Source organism: Eulemur rufifrons, chromosome 24 (assembly GCF_041146395.1).
Source record: "Eulemur rufifrons isolate Redbay chromosome 24, OSU_ERuf_1, whole genome shotgun sequence".
NCBI lineage: Eukaryota > Metazoa > Chordata > Mammalia > Primates > Lemuridae > Eulemur > Eulemur rufifrons.
This window is the reverse complement of record NC_091006.1, coordinates 36,604,342-36,622,209: the sequence shown is the minus strand read 5'-3', so window position 1 is coordinate 36,622,209 and position 17,868 is coordinate 36,604,342. Positions and strand designations below refer to the sequence as shown.

Genomic DNA, 17,868 nt, shown 5'->3' with positions numbered 1-17,868 from the left:
ATCCTACACTCTGTAAACCCAAACCGGGACTGCATAGCCCTGAATAAATGTGGGGTGGGGGGATTAGTTCTGTCTCCGAACATTCTCTTCGGACAACAGTGGTGAGAGAGACACATGTCTACTGACCGAGAACAACCGCTTCTTTAGCTCGGCCACAGGCTGCCGAGGGTGACGCTCATCTCTGTAAACTGTGGCAACGAGGCAAACCCTCAAGACTGCCTTCTGCCCTGATGCTCATCCTGCAGGGCGGCAAGCGGCTCACGGAACCCCGGAGCCGGGACTGACGCGGAGCCCCCCCTTCCTCCCACGCCGGCCCCCGCTGCAGACGAGGGTCAGGTTCCCAATCATGCTCACGTGTGCGGACCGACAAGGAATCGATTGGAAAACAGCTTAAGTTTGGGAGGAAAAAAAAAAAATCCATAAAACCAGCATGAGCATCAACGAGGCTGGGAAACAGTACCGTACTGTGTTTTGAAATAACACTATTTATCGGGAGCGTCTGTCTCATAATGGACCGAAATGGGGAATTTCCTGATGCCAGGAGATGGTGATCTGCTGAGAAATGAGCCGAGACCCTTGAGGGGTTGACTTGGAAAGAAGGACATGCAGAACGGCCCACCTGCCCCCACCCAGGGACAGAGCATCATCACGGCGATGACACTTCGAGGACAGTGAGCAGCACGACATGAAGACGGTCTGTGCCCGTCGTTTACAGGCCAAGCGGCCACGGAGGAGCACAAGACACAAACCCGGCAGCGGCACGGATGCAATTATGGGCTCAGACCGATTCTCCCAGCCAGGCCGGAAGCCGAACCACAGTCCTTATGGGAAAAGAGAGAGCAGGAAGGTAATTAGAAGGAAAAAAAGCTGAGGAAAGATATTTTACTTAAGGGAAAAAAAACCCTTAAAACTCTAAATAAAACTCAGCGTCTGCACAGGGACCTCCACGGTCCTCGAACATGCATAAAACAGGGCTGAGGACGGAAGGGCCACACACGGCTTCCGGAACCCGGCTGCACGTGCAGGCCAGAGCGCGTCCCTCCCGGGGGCCGGGGCCCAGGGGAGCCCCGAGGTCCGCGTGACTTGTGAGCATCCAGAACAAGGATTCGGGAGGGATTTTCACAAGCACAGAACATGGTTTTCCCCTCCCTAGACTGTGCCTCCGAGTTTTCCTCTCCCTCTGCTATTGTTTAATTCTGTGGCTCGACCCTGAAGAACGCTGGGAGGTGCGGGGTTGGGCAATGCTCTGCGGACCAGGCTCTGCGGCGTGAGAGCCGGCCTCCCACATCCCTCAAACCAGGGATGACTCAGACCACAAGGAAAGATGCGGGAAGGAGAGCAGGTACCAAGCCCTGCTCATCTTTCCAGGTGCAGCTCCGCAACCCACACGGGACAGATGCTGACCCCACCAGTGAATCGGCCACTGTTATCTCAGCAGCGCCGGATTTTGCTCCGTGCTGTTTCCAGACAGGAACCGACAGTCCCAACACTCACGTGCTTTTGAGCAATCTTTTGTGGGTCCTTATGACCCCATTAGTGAAGATGACAATATGACCAAATCTGGCACAAAATCATCCCGATGGAAGCATGTCAGAGCTGAACGTTAGTGAGACTCAGTCCAGATACTAGCAAGGAACCAAGAAAAGTCTCTGTAAAAGCAGATTTTAAAAAGCATAAGAATTCCAAAGTAAAAACGAGAGTCAAAATGATCTCCAACTCTTTCTTCATGATGAAGCAAAGAGTCTGGGTATCGCTAATACTAAACATCTGTACAATATATTGTTCAAGGGCTTTACAGTAATATTATATATTAATACATGCCACAGAGAAGAAAAGACATTACATGACTAGAATAATTAGACTCCCGGGAACAATAAGCAACTTCATTCTCTGATTATGATATAATTTTACAGGCTGAAATGATGCTTAGGCAGGACACTTATTTATTGAGTATGGTTTAAATTATATTTCAGAAAGTATATTTCAACTGAAATTTAGGAGCTATCTATAAGGTCAGACACAATATCATATACAAGATATTTAAGTAAGTCCAGACCAAAAAAAAAAAAAAGAAAAACGCTTAAAAAGCATAACTTTATTAGTAAATATATTTTTAAAGACAATGATAAAAGCAAATGGAACAGTTTTAAAGATCATGTCAAAAGCACAGATTCAGAAGCCTTGCTAACGTTCCGTCTCCCGGGAAGAGAAAGCAATCTGAGACACCCAGTGTGACCGGCTGGAAAGATTCAACAAGCAGATGACAGGGAGGAAAGTCCTTTGGTTTCGTGGTGACCAGAGAGTCATCATATTCATGAACCTACTCTGGGTCTTAGGGAGACAGAGTTTGAACAAGTTAGACAAAGAGATGGGAAGATTCTCTGACAAAAACCTCAGGAAGGACCGGAGCTACCTAGTTTACAAAAACGCAATTCTATGAATTAGGCCTTGATAACGTAGAACAGACTTTAATTTAGGATGTAGGCAAGATTATACATTAGAGGGCAAGGGGCTGCACAGTCAACAAATAAACCTCAGAAAAACGCCCAGCTCTTTGGAAAATAACTCACTTCCATCACGCCATTCCCCCAGAATTAAGTCCTAGAAGCGGGATCAGAGATTTCAGCGCAGAAAACTGAACCCTTATAGAAATAACCCCGGGTGGAAATGCAGGTAAATAACCAATTTAAGACACAGGTAATAGCGAGAAGCCCGTCAATGCAAATGACAAACACCACTTATCAACAACGGTTAGGACTCACTTCCAAAAACTCTGCTGACAGAGCCCATCTCAGTTTGTAAACCTTGAGTCTTGAGCAAATGAACAAGTGACCTAACATTTATGCATTCTGGTAGGATAACTTTATGGAACTTTAAGAAGCAAGAATTTAGGATCAAGTCACTCTTTATGGAAATCCGGCCTGTGAAGGGGATTTTACCTGCAGCAAATGACAGCCTTGCATGACAAAGCCAAGTCCAGGAAGTACTGCCGGACGCCGAAGGTCAAGGCATACTTGAGGGTCTTCCCGTCAATGATGAGCGCAAAGTCATTCTCTTTCCGAAGAGCATCACCGAGGGTCGTGCAGTGACGGCTGAGTGTTTCCCTTGTGGCCTGGAACATCAAACAAACAGAAAGGCCGTCAACAGCTACTCGGTTTGTTCTACTAAGATGCCTTAAGGACGTTTGGCAACTACATTGAGTTATTTTTAGTGTTTTTTATGTTTCAAATTGCTTTTATGTATCTCATTTGATTCTCACCAAAGCCCCTCAGGAGGCTGGACAAAGGCTATCAGAGAAAGCGCGTGACTCAATTGAAGTCACAGGTCTCTCTCGAGCAGAGCTGGGATTAGGTACAAGTCACCTGTTCCTCAGGTAACTACAGGCTTTGCTCATAATTCTAACCACACAAGCACAATGCTGCAAAAATATTTTCAGTAAATTATCTTGTTTAAAAAACCTTGTTCTAATTTATAAAGTAGTCAAAATTGCTTCATCATGAATCAAGGGGAAAAGCTGGGAGTGTACAGTTACGCACTTCAACACATTTTGGTAAACAGATTGACATAGGATGGTGGTGCCATACGATAATAATACCGCATTTTTACTGTGCCTTTTCTATGTTTCGATACACAAATGCTTACTGTTGAGTTACAGGTGCCTGCAGGACTCAGCACAGTAACACGCCGTACAGGTCTGCAGCCAGGAGCGAGAGGCCACCCCACACAGCTCAGGTGTGCAGGCGGCCACCCCACACAGGTGTGTGCGAACACACTTCCACAATCATGGCGTTTGCGCAATCATGAGACTGCGCCCAACCTCGAGTTTCTCAGAACATACTCCAGTCTTCAGTGACCCGTGACTGCAATTTAAATAATTCACGGGTATTCTTTCAAAAGTAGTCAACGCGACTGAAGTTTAACTCCCAGTCACTGAGAGGAGGAAATGCAGAATCGGTAATCTCTTCCCACTTCATGAATTGGCTTCTGTAACTCTAATCACGATTTCATGACGCCATATTTTAGCTGGGGATGGTGACATGTGGCTTGGTAATCTTGATGGATCACATAAAAGAACGCTTTCCGGCAATGAAGAGCTCACTCTCAGGCATAATAAAAACCTTTAGTGGCAGGGAAAGCTTTGTTCACCCCAACCATGCAGGAGGGATGTATTTGTCTCCCTCCGTCAAGAATGGCTTTCCCAGCTCTTCAAAGGAAAAAAGATTCAAGATATTTAGTTTTTCCACCCAAATCCTACAGATGCTTCCCATCACCTAATGGAACCGGCTTTCGATTTCCCAAGAGCCCTAACAGGGTGAAGAAACACAACACTGATCTTGCACAAGGAAATACGAGCAACGATTTCCCTATTAGATTTTTGTTCTGAGTGCTAAGCCTGCAGTTATTTATATAATAAATGCAAATATATATTTATATAATAGAATATACCTACAATAAAAATATAATATGCTTCTATTTACTGTATTCATTGGAGATATAGTTATTGTTCCAATTTAAGGATGTGGTGTAGCCATTTCACAGTTATTTCACAAAGAGGAAAGCAAAGGCACAGGGAATTAACATTTTATATTGGGGATTTCTGAAGGTGTTCCTGCATTTGTATTAAAACGTGGTTCACGCTATAGTCTAGACTATCAGAATCTGCTTATCAAGATCAGGGAACCGTGTTGTACTGTAAGTGAGCATGCCTGACTTTCCCACAGTGGGGCTTCTCTTCACGGTTCCCCTGGTCCTCATTAGACACAGTGACAAAGGACCACCACACAGCAGCATTCTTTGCAACATTTTCTTTCTTTTTTTCTTTGCAACATTTTCTGCTCACACTTTACATTGGTGGGCGGGGTGGGGTGGGGAAGAAGCTGTTTTAATTTACTGGTCTCACTCTCCTATTTCCTTTTGGAAATTTTTGTCCCACGAGGACTTAAGGCAAAAAAAAAATGTCAGTTATAATTGGGCAAGCAAAATGTACTGAAGACAATCTGCAGTGGGTTGCCCTGCATTGTCCTAACAGAAAATTCATACAGGTTAAACAAACAAGTCAACGAACTGCTAAAAGAATTTACAAATGATATTGAGCACATGCTACACACCAGGTACAGCTCTAGGGTTGCACGGTCGGGAGCAGCATCTAAGTTACACCTGCTGCAACCCTGGGCACGAGGCGCACTGGGGTCTCCGGTCTGCAGACGAGAGCTGCGAGGCACACAGTGTGCTCACGGTCCTCGCCCGAGAACACGGGGCTGTGCGCAGTGACACCACACTGAGAATTAAATTGCAACGGTGGCCTTTCTCTGCAGGATCCAGCAAAACGCAAAGCAAACTCCAGACAGCACCAGGCACAGCGAGTTACAAACGGACGCCCACTCCGCCCCTCCGCTGTCCCCTGGGCCCTCATCATCTGCCTCCCCCTCGCCATTCCCGCCAGCTGAGGTTTCTCTTTAGGAAACAGATTTAAAACACAAATCATGTCTCTTCTTGGTCTAAAATCTCTCTGGGGCTTCCTACCGCCGACACCGTAACGTCCAGACTCCTCAAAATGGCCCTGTTTTCTGCAGTCCAAGCCCAGCTAACTTTCCTTCACAACCTTGACTCCTTTATTGTCCTCTCCTTGGAAGAGGACAGGCGGCTGCCTTCTAGAACCCAGCTCGCCCTACCCGGCCCGCCTGGGCTTACTCCACGCCACGGAGCGTAACTCACTCTACACTAGCAAGGCCCTCCGTTCCGGGGGGAGACCCCGTCTAACCGCCCCCCAGCGCAATGCAGGCGGGTCTACAGTTACAGATGCGCAGGGAACTCACGCTCATCGAGTGAGAGCATTGATGAATCCTGATCTCACCCACTGGCAACGTTCCACTTTCCCCTTTATTATCGCTTCGGACTGAGCAAGGGGGAGAAAGTCCTCTCCCGGCTCCCTAATTTTCCAGGGAACAAATAATCCATGACTTCAGCACTCTTTCAAACAAAGGCGCTGCTCACCAAAATGCCTCGGTATTTTTTTAAGCTATTGCCCAAGTGACTTCGGAGCCGAACATCTTAAATGAAACCCGAGATGGACCTCAGGGAGACGTCCAATTTCTCTAAAGCTCAGCTCCAAAGCAAGACCGAAAGGCAAGTAAATCCCAGAACCAGGAACCACCCTCCTAACCAACCTATGGGACCAGGTCTCACACCGTCCCTGCTTCCCTTCCCTCTGAAGCGTCTCTAACACCTTAAAATTTGCGAAAGTTCTCCTATTCATGGCACCAGGACCCCTGGGTTTTCTTGGTGACTATCACAGATCTTCAGCAAAGCAAAGGGTGTCAGGAGAGGTGACAGAGATGACATTGCAGGAGTCAAAACCTTCCCACAGTGAACGCTCTGTCAGCCCACCTAGGGTGCGAGGTAGCAGCCACAAAGAAAGCTGCAAACATTTTCTTATTTTAGCTTATGGTTTTCCTTTGTAAGTAGCTCTGTTGTTGGCTGTGGGCTGCCAGATACAAGTTATATTTTATCCTTATTTACTGCCGGGAGTATTTTCAAAATTCTTTTATTTATGAACGTTTACTGCCTCTCCCCTAAGCCCCGAAGCCATACTTTATGGCCATATTGCATTGAAGCTTATCTCCTGGAGCTAAAGATAAATTTATTACTATATTCGCTGTTGTTCTGCTTTCTTTTTGGCTACCGAAGGGGGAAATGTTTAAACCTTTAAAACTTAGTGACTTGTGAAAGTGAAAATATATAAATGAGAAGCTAAATCAGAAAAAGGATAAAAGACCACAGAATGCAACAAAATAAAAGGTCTGTGAGCTCCTTGTTCTGCATGTTTTTATTTGTGGGCTGAAAGCAAAGCAGCAACAGGGACATTGTGAGGTGAAGGCAATTTGGGGGGAAGGGGCCAGCTGGGGTCCGGGCGGCTGGCCAGGGTGGGGAAGGGGCCACGGAGAAAGTGGGCTCGCTTGCGGCCACCCACTCTGCACCCCCGGGGGTCGTTCTGGATGACCCCCCAGCCCCGCTCTCCTGTGCCCACTGCACCGCACGGGCCCACGTGGTCCCCGAGCCTCCTACCAGGCTCCCCTACCCTCGACAACTCACAGCTCAGCCAACACGGACAACGTCTTGGTGACACGGAGAGGAAAAAGCCACCTCAGCCGAGGGCTGGACCCCAGCGCTCTCCCCTCACCCGGGTGTCGTTGCTGCTGGTCCAGACTTTCACCCACGCCCGGTGGAGTCCGTCTCGCCCAGAGGCCAAAGGCCAGACCTTTTCTCCCCTCAAGACCCCACATTTGGCCCCTGTCACTTCAGCAAATGAGGACCCACTAGGATTCCCCCAACCTTCGCCCTTGACCTCAAAACTCCCCTTTACCTAAACTCCTCCCTTGATTCTTGAGCCGGGGGAACAACAGTCTTCTTTTCCTACTTCTGTTCCTCTCCCTGCTCTTTCCCCATGGGCACTATGTCCCCTTTGCCTTTAAGCCTACATGCATGGTCACGGTTCTCTTATCCCAAAAACAAAGAACAAATAAACCAAGAAATGTCCCCTAGACCCTCCTTTCCCTGAGTCCTCTAGGTGACATGAATACTTCTGTCTTCTGGATTCTCCAAGGATTTCATCTGTACTCTCCTTACACGGCGGAGCGTGATTTGGAAAACCTTATCCACCTACAGCTCTGTCTTCCCTGTGGAACTCAGGTCCGTGATGAAGAGGCCGTAAAAGAATAATCACAATATTAACGACCGGAGAATCCCCTGTGGGATGGGAGAATGGTTCTCATGTGACCATTTGGAGAACTGTTTTCTGCTGCCTGTAAAACTCCTGTATAGTCTTGCGTACTCGGAATTAGGATAAAGAAAATGCTAATGTGCTTATCTTATTATAGAGGAAATAGAAAACAAAGAGGTAGTCATGATCCAACATCTACCTCTGCCTCAAACAATATAAATCGCCTAATAAATAAAATAAAATGATGTACATTAGACTAGCTACTTAGTGATCAAGCCAGGCCGGGGAACAGCAGGCCAAGGAGAAATAAGCAATATTTACTTGGTTTATAAGAAACATGCTTGGAAAAGAAAAATGAAAAAAGAAACATGTTTGGCAAATAATTAGGCCAAGTAGAAATCCTCACATTGAATCTTTGGGGGCACAGCCTGGCAAAACAGATAACATGCTCATAGAACACAATAAAAATAAAATGTAATAAAATAAAATAAAAGCAATCTTTAAGAAATCAGAGACTAGCAGCTCTCTGGTCATCTTTTTCATTATTTCTACATGACCTACGGCGAGGAAGCCCTTGATGAAAATCAGAGGGTGTCCCAGCCGATGAAGTCTGACACAGTTGTACAGTGAGAAACCGAAAGCCCTGGTTTGTTTGGAAATATCACAGCGAGTTGTCATTTTCGTTCTGGCAAAACTCTGCTTGGAACAGTGTGCAGAACCCGCAGGCCAGATGTGCGAAGAGCCTGTCATGTCAGGCCACCTAAGAACTGTGTTTTCATGGCCCCACGTGTAATGCTGCAGAAAGCTCCTGCAAGAAAACGGCCCTTTCCAGCTTCTAGCCTGTTTTTGTTTTTTTCCTGATTCCTCTCAGAGGCTTACAGGAAAGACAGTATTACTTAGGAACAGATCCAAGGAACACCCTGGTAGAGAATGTGGACCTGTCCCAATGGAAAAGGAAAGAAAAGCCTCTAGCATTTGCCTAGAAGACGGATTAGCCAGGGGGCAAAGGGCAGAGGAGAGGTGCAGATCACGGGTAAAGAGTCCAACACGTGACGCCCAGTGGTGGCAGGTTCCACACCGTGCTCTGAGGCTGCGGCTGCTTGTCTGCACTGACAGTAAATAACACGTGATCTCCATATATATCCCAGAGGGCGTCCGTCTGCGAGGCTAACCCCAAACAAAAAAGTTAAAGAAAGCCCTTCCTAAATTTATTCATTATTGAAAGCATGTTTTGGTGTTTGGGTCCAAATACAAACAAGTACTTATTCCTAGGAATCTGTTCAATGTGTGCAGGTCAAATAATAAACTTACACTACAAGGAGGATTCTATTCCCAGAAAGAAGCCAATAGTACGTCGAAATTCTGCATTGTAACACTTTGACCTTCAGACACAACATTTAACAATGTGTCTCCACTATGGAATGAATGTCTATGCCCCTCCCCCCCCCAAATTCATGCCGAAATTCTAACCCTGATGTCACGGCACTGGGAGGTGATGAGGTCATGAGGGTGAAGACCTCATGAAGAGGATTTGTGTCCTTATAAAAGAGATTCTGGAAAGTTCCCTGCCCCTTGCATCACGTGAGGACACGAGAAGACACTGCCTATGACCCAGGACACAGGTCTTCGAGAGACGTCAAATCTGCTGGCACCTTGATCTTGAACTCAGCGGCTTCCAGAACAGTGAGAAATACATGTCTGCTGCTTAAGCCACGCGGTTTACGGTGTTTTTGTTAGAGCAGCCGGGGCGAACTAAGACAATTTTGTCATTCTTGGATTTGTCCTTTTCCTTCATCAGCTGGCCACCAGTGCAGAGGAGGGGCATATAAGTGGGGCTGAGGATGGGTCACCTTCGGAAGGTGCACACCTTTCACCTTTGTCAGAAAGGACTGCAGTTTACGGAGCCTGCATCTTACCAGCAACACGGGTCTCTGTTTTTACTTCCTTCCCTTAAAGAGGGCAAAATGCAACAGAGTGTTACGGAACTCCTGCAGGAGCCTTGCTGAACAAGGACAGTGACTCTTTCGAAACAAAGTAACGAGCTGGAGGCTGAGCCATGTAACAGGTCCCCTAACGGCCCGTCAGCCGATGCACACAGATGGGCATCGGTCTGCGTGTGACACACGCGTGCAGCTGTGCAACCGCGGGCTGGGGACAAGCGAGGCCGCCCGTGAGGACGCACACGGTGCCTCCAGACGCCAGTAACTCCCGAAGTGAAACAAACGATGACGCCGCACCGTGAAGAACGACGTTCCAGATGCCGAGACGTGCGCCACGGCTCAGAACTCCGTTTCCTCACCGTCAGGAGGATACAGAGGCTAGGGTTCAGATAAGCTACTCAGACACCCTTCACCTTCCTTGGAAAGAAAAAAATTAAATGTTTTATTTTGAAAAAATTTCCCCATGAAAGGCAAAAGTTAAGAGAGAAATACTTTCAACCACTAATTAAGCCGCCAAGAACTCGAAAACGCTCTGGATCGGGGTGGCTACGTGGGCTCCGAGCTCTGCCCGGGATCACAGCACACGTAGCACGGGAACCTCGGACAGGTCAGCTCCCTTCATGGCCTGCCGGCCAACCCCTTGCTGGGGCACACATGTTCTCCGATCGACCTCCTCGTTACTTGTTCATCTTGTTTCCATTCGACTAACTCTGGGTGGCAACGATGAGGGGTCAGAAAGGCTCAGGCTGCGTCTTTGCTTTGCCACCTACGGGGTGTCCTCCTCGGGTCACCCGTCTGAACCGCATTTATCCCACTCCCAGGACTCTGTAGGGGCACCGTGGTGATCTGCTGCCTCCTCTACCTGGGAACCGAGTGCCCTGCCCCGTGCTTGGCACACAGCTGGCAGCCGAGAAAGGCAGGTTCTTCCCTTTCCCCTGGTGTCAGGTCTGACAGAGGGACTCACGCGTGACGAGGAAAGATCTGTGCACTGTCACGCACGGCACGACATTCGTGTGATCCGGGTGGTGTGCCATGTTACTGGGATAATTTTAAGTTTTCTCATGAAATCGCCCCATGGTAATATTTATTTCAATCTGCCTTTTGACTGCCAACATTCAACTCTACCAGCTAATTCCACGACATAAAAAATATCTGCAAACTTGTCCTCTCAATTCTGGGAAAGATGGCATTATTGCATCTCTTAGGACACACAGCTCTTTGTACAGAGCGGGAGGACAAACGCTTGTATAACTAACCACTGTTTTTCTTTCTCTCTTAACTCCTGCCTTCAGCTCAATACAACCCTTAAACTGAAAATAATTTGAAGGTTATAAACTGGTGCGCTATACTATCTGGGTATTTTTGCATAGATGACCACACCAATGCACGTATCTGCTCTAAAAGCATTAATTATAAAGGAAACACACAGGGCTTGTTTGGCCGACGTGTCCTTCAGGCAAAACACCAAGTTAATTTTTAAGTACAGATTGTTTTTAAGTTAGAAAAATAAATGTTTACTGGGGGAAAGAACCTCCTTTACTTTAGTTTGCTAAAGATCTACCTTTTAAAACCTACTACAAGTTATTAAAATGTCAAATGAGAGGATATATATAAGAATCTTAAAGCAACACATATTTTATTAGCTGTTTTGGTGGGTCTTGGCCCCCACCTCATCAGCATTTAAGACATGCGGTATTTACAAATTTATGGTCAAATAATGTTTCATTCCTTCTCTACTTTTATATTCTCCAAATGTTCACACTTTAAAATGAGAAATTAACGGAACATTCCAAGAACGTTCTTAATACTGCATTATGACCATATCAAGTATGGACAATGTTAGCACGTTCTCAAAGCCTGAGTTATGACGCCCATAATAACATATGGATAAACCATCGGGTATTACTTATTTTTCCACAATGTGTTATTGATTCAGCGGAACACGGGACATTCCACACACGCCTACGCAACACGTGTATCGACGACTCCTGCAGCTACCGCGGGCAGAACGTCGGCCCTAGCACGGAAACTGCGTTTGTGCACAACTGGCCCATTTGGTGTTCACCTCAGTCAGCGTCACTGCCTTTCTGTGACCGAGTGTGTGTTTTCCTCCCACGTTATAAAATTAAAAAACTTTTTCCCCACATTATAAAATTAAAATTTATTTTTCAAGATTTTATTTATTTATGTGATGTCGTTTTTGATCAAAAAGCTTTGGGGTTTCTGAACTGCCAGCCTGTGCTGGAACACAACGTCTAAGAGCGTACGTGTACGGAACCCAACCAATATAAAGTAATTTTTCCAGAATGGGTGAGGGCAGACAGGAGGTGAAGTCATGAAAAACACACGGTCACAGAGGTCCTCCAAAGCAGCTCAGAGGAACGCAGCCAGACGAATGCATTTAATCAATACATATGTTGCTAAAGATAATGGAGGGAGGCAAAGACACCAAAAAACCACAAGAAATTCCACGCTACATCGATGCACAGATACAGGTTTTCCGGGGTCGGGGTAGATAGAAAACTCTGTAATTGAGGAAATGGGCCAACCTCCCAGCGGGGTCGCGCCATCTGAAGAGGGTCAAGGGTCACAAAATGGAAGCAGGTAAGAGGAGGAAGTGGCGGCACCTGGTGAATTGCTCTCGGCGCCTCGACAGAGGTTTGCGATTTGGGATTATGATAGATTCCATCAGGCAGACAGCTGCTCGCGAGGCATTTAGGCTCACTGGGGTACAACAGAGAGAGGGGCAGGGAAGGGGTGAGTCCGTGCCCGTCTGCGTGTCGTGCTGGGTACAGGCAAGGGGCCAGAAAAGACCAACCCAGGGAAGGGAAGGAAGAGTGGGGTGGGGGATATAATTGTATCATTTAAATAGTTTTGTGGATAAAGGCTTTTACCAAAACCCTCATGGTAATCATTTTAAGCCACCACCGAAAGCCTCCTAAACACTTATTTTAAGCTGGGTATTAAATATTCCCCGGTGGCGGCATGATTCCAACTCGGGAGGCAGCATTCTGGGAGGAGCTGGGCTGGCAGACACCCTGTCTCTCAGACTATGGCCTTCGTGTCAGCCAGGGAGGAGCTGATCGGAATATACAGCTGGTTTCCCCAAAATAAGCAAATTATAAGTCAGCGATTTGGAGAACGTAACAACCAGGGCCTGTAAAAAATTGTTACCCAGGACCACAGAAAAAGTGAGTGTCGGGCCCATCTTCTTAATAATTTAATTAAAGTAGAACTACACAAGAGTCATCTGCTGTATTTTCAGTGCAAATCCCAAATGCACACCATTTCCATTATTTTTATACGTGTCCAAAAATATCTTATGTGCAGTTGCTGTATTAGTGAAACTAAGTATAAGGTCTTTCCTGAATTCCATAAACGTGCGATGTCCAAACACTGCCATTCCCAGAGGACACCCGTCTTCCAGCTCCTCTGTGGTCCTGGCAGTGAGTGAGAGGGAGGTGGGTAAGGAGGAGTTAATGAAGGAAGTCAGTAAATTTGGGGCAGCCTTGCCAGAATGAGTCACTGCAGCCCCTGGGGAAGGTTTGGTTATTTAAAAACAAGAATGGGGAGGAGGGGATGGGTGAATTCACACCTGACAGGTACAATGCACACTCTCTGGGGGATGGGCACACTGATCACTTTGACTCAATCTGTACAAAGGCAGTTCATGTAACTGAAACATGGGTACCCCCATAACATTCTGAAATAAAATGAAATAAACAGAAGACTGACTTGAAAATAAAAACAATAATAAAACCAAGCAAACATAAAAACAGCTTGGGACTTCGAGCAATCAAGGTTTAAATCTAGGATCCTGCACTCAGCAGCCACGCAAAGTCCAAGTCCCCACCTGCAATCGGGACAAACACCACCAGCCCCACAGGGACAGAGAGCTATGTCTGCAGACACACCCAGCGCACAGTAGGTTTCCTACAGACGGTCATTTTTATGGTTGTGCCGACTCAACCAAAGGTACAGGTGGCAGAGAGGCAAAGAAGGCACAAGGCCTGGCTCGCTCCCCTGGGAGATGTCAGCAAGCTCGTGGGGGTACTGGCAAGGGGGAGCCCCATTCGTTAGACAGCATTGATCCGTAATTCTAGGTCTCTGGGAGCTCTCCGAAGAGTTCAGACATGGAGCCAAAAATGAGATAAAGAATATTCAGGCTTGGGAGGAGGAAGAATTTCTTGAAACAGAAACACTATCCATTTGCGAACAATTTCACTTAGGGTTCTGCACACAAGCCAGGATCACTGAATTTTGTTTAAAAAAAAAAGGGGGGGGGGACACATTTAATTCTATGAGACCAAACAATCGGTTTGGTGGAACTATTTCAGCCGCGTACTTTGGCTTGCAGCAGACGCCGTCTGAAATCGGGGGAAAGGGGAACAGATTATCTGTTCAGATGTTATTTTCATTTTTTGGTAATGTTTACATTTTTTTACTGACCCATTTCTTTCAGATGTAACACCACTGGGCTTTCTTCACCGAGAGCTACTAGCAGAGAGCAGGGTGCCAGGCAGCATTAGAACAATCTTCCCACAAGAGGATATTGTAACAAAGTATCCTTGCTTCTGATAGGGCTACATTAACACCTTCTAAGTTAAACTCAGATCTTACAGTTTCAAGCCAAAAAGCTGAAGCAGCTTTGCTGATGGTAAAAGAAAATTCACAGACATGAAGCCGCAACGCTCGCAATAGAGGAAGACTCAGTGTGGTTTAAAACTTGCCTAAACTATTTTCAAAGCAATACAGAACATATGGTATTAGACTCATGGGACGAATCAAAATAAAACCTGAAGTAGCCCAAATTCTCTCCTCCCCCCTTTCTTTTCTGGAGTCCAGTCAATAACTTGCTTATTCTGGATTTCTTTCAGAAGCCAGTCAACAGTGGCCGGCTCCCAAAACAGTGAGGTCCGTCTACATGATACGTGTAAGTAGAGCTTCAAAGGGTACAGATGACAACATCAGCCTTTATGTCCTGCACGTCCTGTAAGTTACAGTCGAAACTTACATGGTGTTAGGATGTCCAATTAAGCTAGAAAAAATTAGCAATTCCACAAAGGGCTTTCTTTTACCGTGGTGTTGAAAAATATATATTCTAATGCTTAACTCAATATCCAATGTGGTTAACGATTCATTTTCTGTGAAATATATAAGTGAAGGGAAACATTGACAAAACTAATCAAACCCAGGGTTGGTTTGGGGTCATATTCTTAAATTAAGTAGAGAAAGTTAAGTAATTTAAGAGCAGGGCGGTTGGTCAAGGCCATGTCTTACAGCGGCTGGCCATGAGGATCCTCCTCCTCCAGAAATAATGCCACATAAAAGAAATAATACTCATGACGATCCTAATACCTAGCATTGTTTCTAAGTATTTAACAGGTATTGTTTTGTTTGACCCTCACACCCTCACCCGGGTACGAGATGAATATTTTCACTGCTCGTTTTATAAGCGTGGCAGCTGAGAGAGCAAGAAAAACCTCTTTGCTTCTCATGCTCTGGAATCCGATGAGTTAGACACACACACGCCATGCGGCCGGGCCGTCCCGGTTTGGTCACGTCACCCTTTCTGGATTCCTCATCTGTAAAATGGGCATAGCAGTATCTGCCTACTAATAGGTGCCAATGTGATTGTCCCTGTAAAGTCCTCAGGCCAATGTGATTGTCCCTGTAAAGTACCTAGTGCAAAATAATAAGCACTTAAAAAATGCCAGCTATTGTTGCCGCGGGGACAGCAGTGACAGAACCCCGTGGAGGTGGCAGAGGTCCCTTCTCACAGAAAGTCAGCAGGCGGCACTTTCCTGCGGGTTCACGGCAGCGGAGACGATCTCGAAAAACCGGGCCCAGAGGGTCCTAGGGGGAGGGGGGCGGGGCTTCTCCAGCGTGAAACCTGGGAGCACTGGAAGCCTTTGACTGTGAGGGTAGGAAATTTACTTCTCCAAACTTCATGCCTGTTGATTCCATAAATGCACAGGGATTATTCCCTCTTTCTGGGCCTGTTCCGTTTCCTGGGCAAGCCAGGCAGTAGAGAGGAGGAGGGAAAACAGCAAGAGTGGATGTGTCAGTAAGATGTAGCTCTCCCTCCGGGGACAGATCCCACAACTGCTCAGAGAAGAGATGCTAGAAGGAGAGACCAAGATTGAAAGGTGTATCTAGAGAGATGCGAGAAAGATAGTTTTGATGCTGACAAGACATCTGTTTCTTTAAGTCCCACAGTTAGTGGCTTAAGAAATTGTGGCTCCTTCTACCCTAACTTTACAGACAGCAAAACTGTGGATCAGAGAAGCTGAGTTTAAGTTGCTGAGGGTCCCCCCAGTCAGGCTGGGGCAGAACTGTGCTCTCTTAACCACTGCGCTACTGCACAGAAAAATCTGAGTACACTCATTAAAATCTGTCACTTGAAAAAAATGTACATTCGCAATTTATTTCCTAAGATATTATGTTCCTAAATTTATTACTTAAATGTTATTTATTCTTTATGCTGATGGGATGAGATTCCCACATCTTATTATCCATCAGTACCATCTGAACACAGATTGGATACTTTTCTTTCCCACAGCAATGAAAAAATAAATAATCATTTACCTACAGGCACTCTTGCACGTCTAACGATTTGTCTGAAATCTCAGCCACGGATTTTATGACACAAGATTGGAAAGAGCAATGCAAAGTGATCAAAGTGATGCTTCCTTTCCTGCTGAGAAGCAAATGAGCGCACCCCAGCGGGTCTGACCCCGATAGTCAGAGCTGTAAAGTCACCACTTAACGCCCTGTGAGAAAAACCTTCCCCAAACAGCAGCGCTAGAATGCCTGGCCGCGTGGAGCTGGACAAATTAGCCTTCACCCATTCAGCCAGAGTTTGCCTGGGATTACCAAGCTGCCACCCGAATCGCTAAGGAGATTTTAACCACCTTACTTTTACAGTATCAGATGTGATCTATTCCTGCCACATTTAAAACTGATAAAAAAAGGGAACCCCTTAATTTAAAAGTACTCAGTGACTCACTTCTCAAATATTCATAGAGTACTTCCTACGCTAGACAGCTTGCTGGGCGCCGAGAGAGAACGGTAAACCGTCCCTGCTTTCACGGAAACTGAGGATTCCACCGAGACCCCAATCAACGTTTGCTCCAGTAGAAATAGGGAGTGAAAGTAACTTTGGGGCGTTTGTTTATTGAGTCACCACCGGAGAAACCTCAAAATGAAAATCCATGCTGCCGTCTTAACAATACAGTGAATATTTCTGGTATTTCACTTTCGGTTTTTTCCTGAGATTACTCTTTATACTTCTTGATGTCTAAAGCACTTAACATGTTTATCCAAAAACTGGAGGAGACGATGGAATGGAATCAAACAAGAGCAGCAAAGGCTGCCACCCGCGATGTCAGGTGAGAGCCTACATCTAGGTAAGAAGGACCCGATGTCAAATCCAGGACAGCTTGTCCCGTTTTTGCTTCATCATCCTAGGTCTTATCTCTGATTTCCTGCAAGTGTAGGAAAAGCCACGTGTCACCTATAACCCACGCTGCTGTCCCCTGTAACCCACGCTACTGATAAAGGCGGAAACACCGTCCCGGTTACATCGCGGCCTCTCGGCCTCACCAACGTCCCTGATCACCAGGCGTTCTCCGCTTCGCTCTGCTCTGCGAGTCACAGTGACTATTTCAAGCAGTTGCAGAATCACTTCTCCTGTTCCGTCTTCCACCTCGAATTACCTTAAAATAGTTACAGGCCATTTGGCCTACATATTGTTTTCTTTCACTTCTATTTTACTCTGTTTTCCCAACAAATCCTTCCCCCTTTCCCAAATATAACCACCAGTGATCGTAGCCATGAAAAAAAGATATCCTAGCAATTTAAATTTCATCCCAGAAGTTAGGACATTAAAAAAAAAATCTGTCCTATTAGGGATGGTTATTTTGTGTGTTCAGCAGCATCCACAATTGTTTTAAGAGTCAAAATATGTATCAACCCTGGAAGTCAAAGCAGACATACGATGCTTGATGTACACAACACTCAGATACGAATGTGTCGCATTCACTCGGCAACCTCCCGACTTGATGCTTTTGTAACTCGGCTTCTCTGTCTCATGACATTAAGCAAATCGTCTCGCAATTTCTTTCAACTGTCACAGATGGAAAGCTTTAATCAATTTACTTCAGTGCGGTTGGAAACAGTGTACATTATGTTAAAGAACAAGCGTGA

The 17,868-nt window shown here is 46.1% G+C and overlaps 1 protein-coding gene across 3 annotated transcripts in view; it reads right to left on the bottom strand.

Moving 5' to 3' along the window:
* Positions 1 to 17,868, bottom strand: part of ATP8A1 (ATPase phospholipid transporting 8A1) — a 190,259-nt gene that overhangs the window by 56,909 nt on the left and 115,482 nt on the right. For all 3 annotated transcript variants that reach the window (XM_069458057.1, XM_069458058.1, XM_069458059.1), the window contains one exon: positions 2,940 to 3,112. In XM_069458057.1, the coding sequence (XP_069314158.1) occupies positions 2,940 to 3,112 (173 nt within the window). The remainder of the gene's footprint in view (positions 1 to 2,939; positions 3,113 to 17,868) is intronic.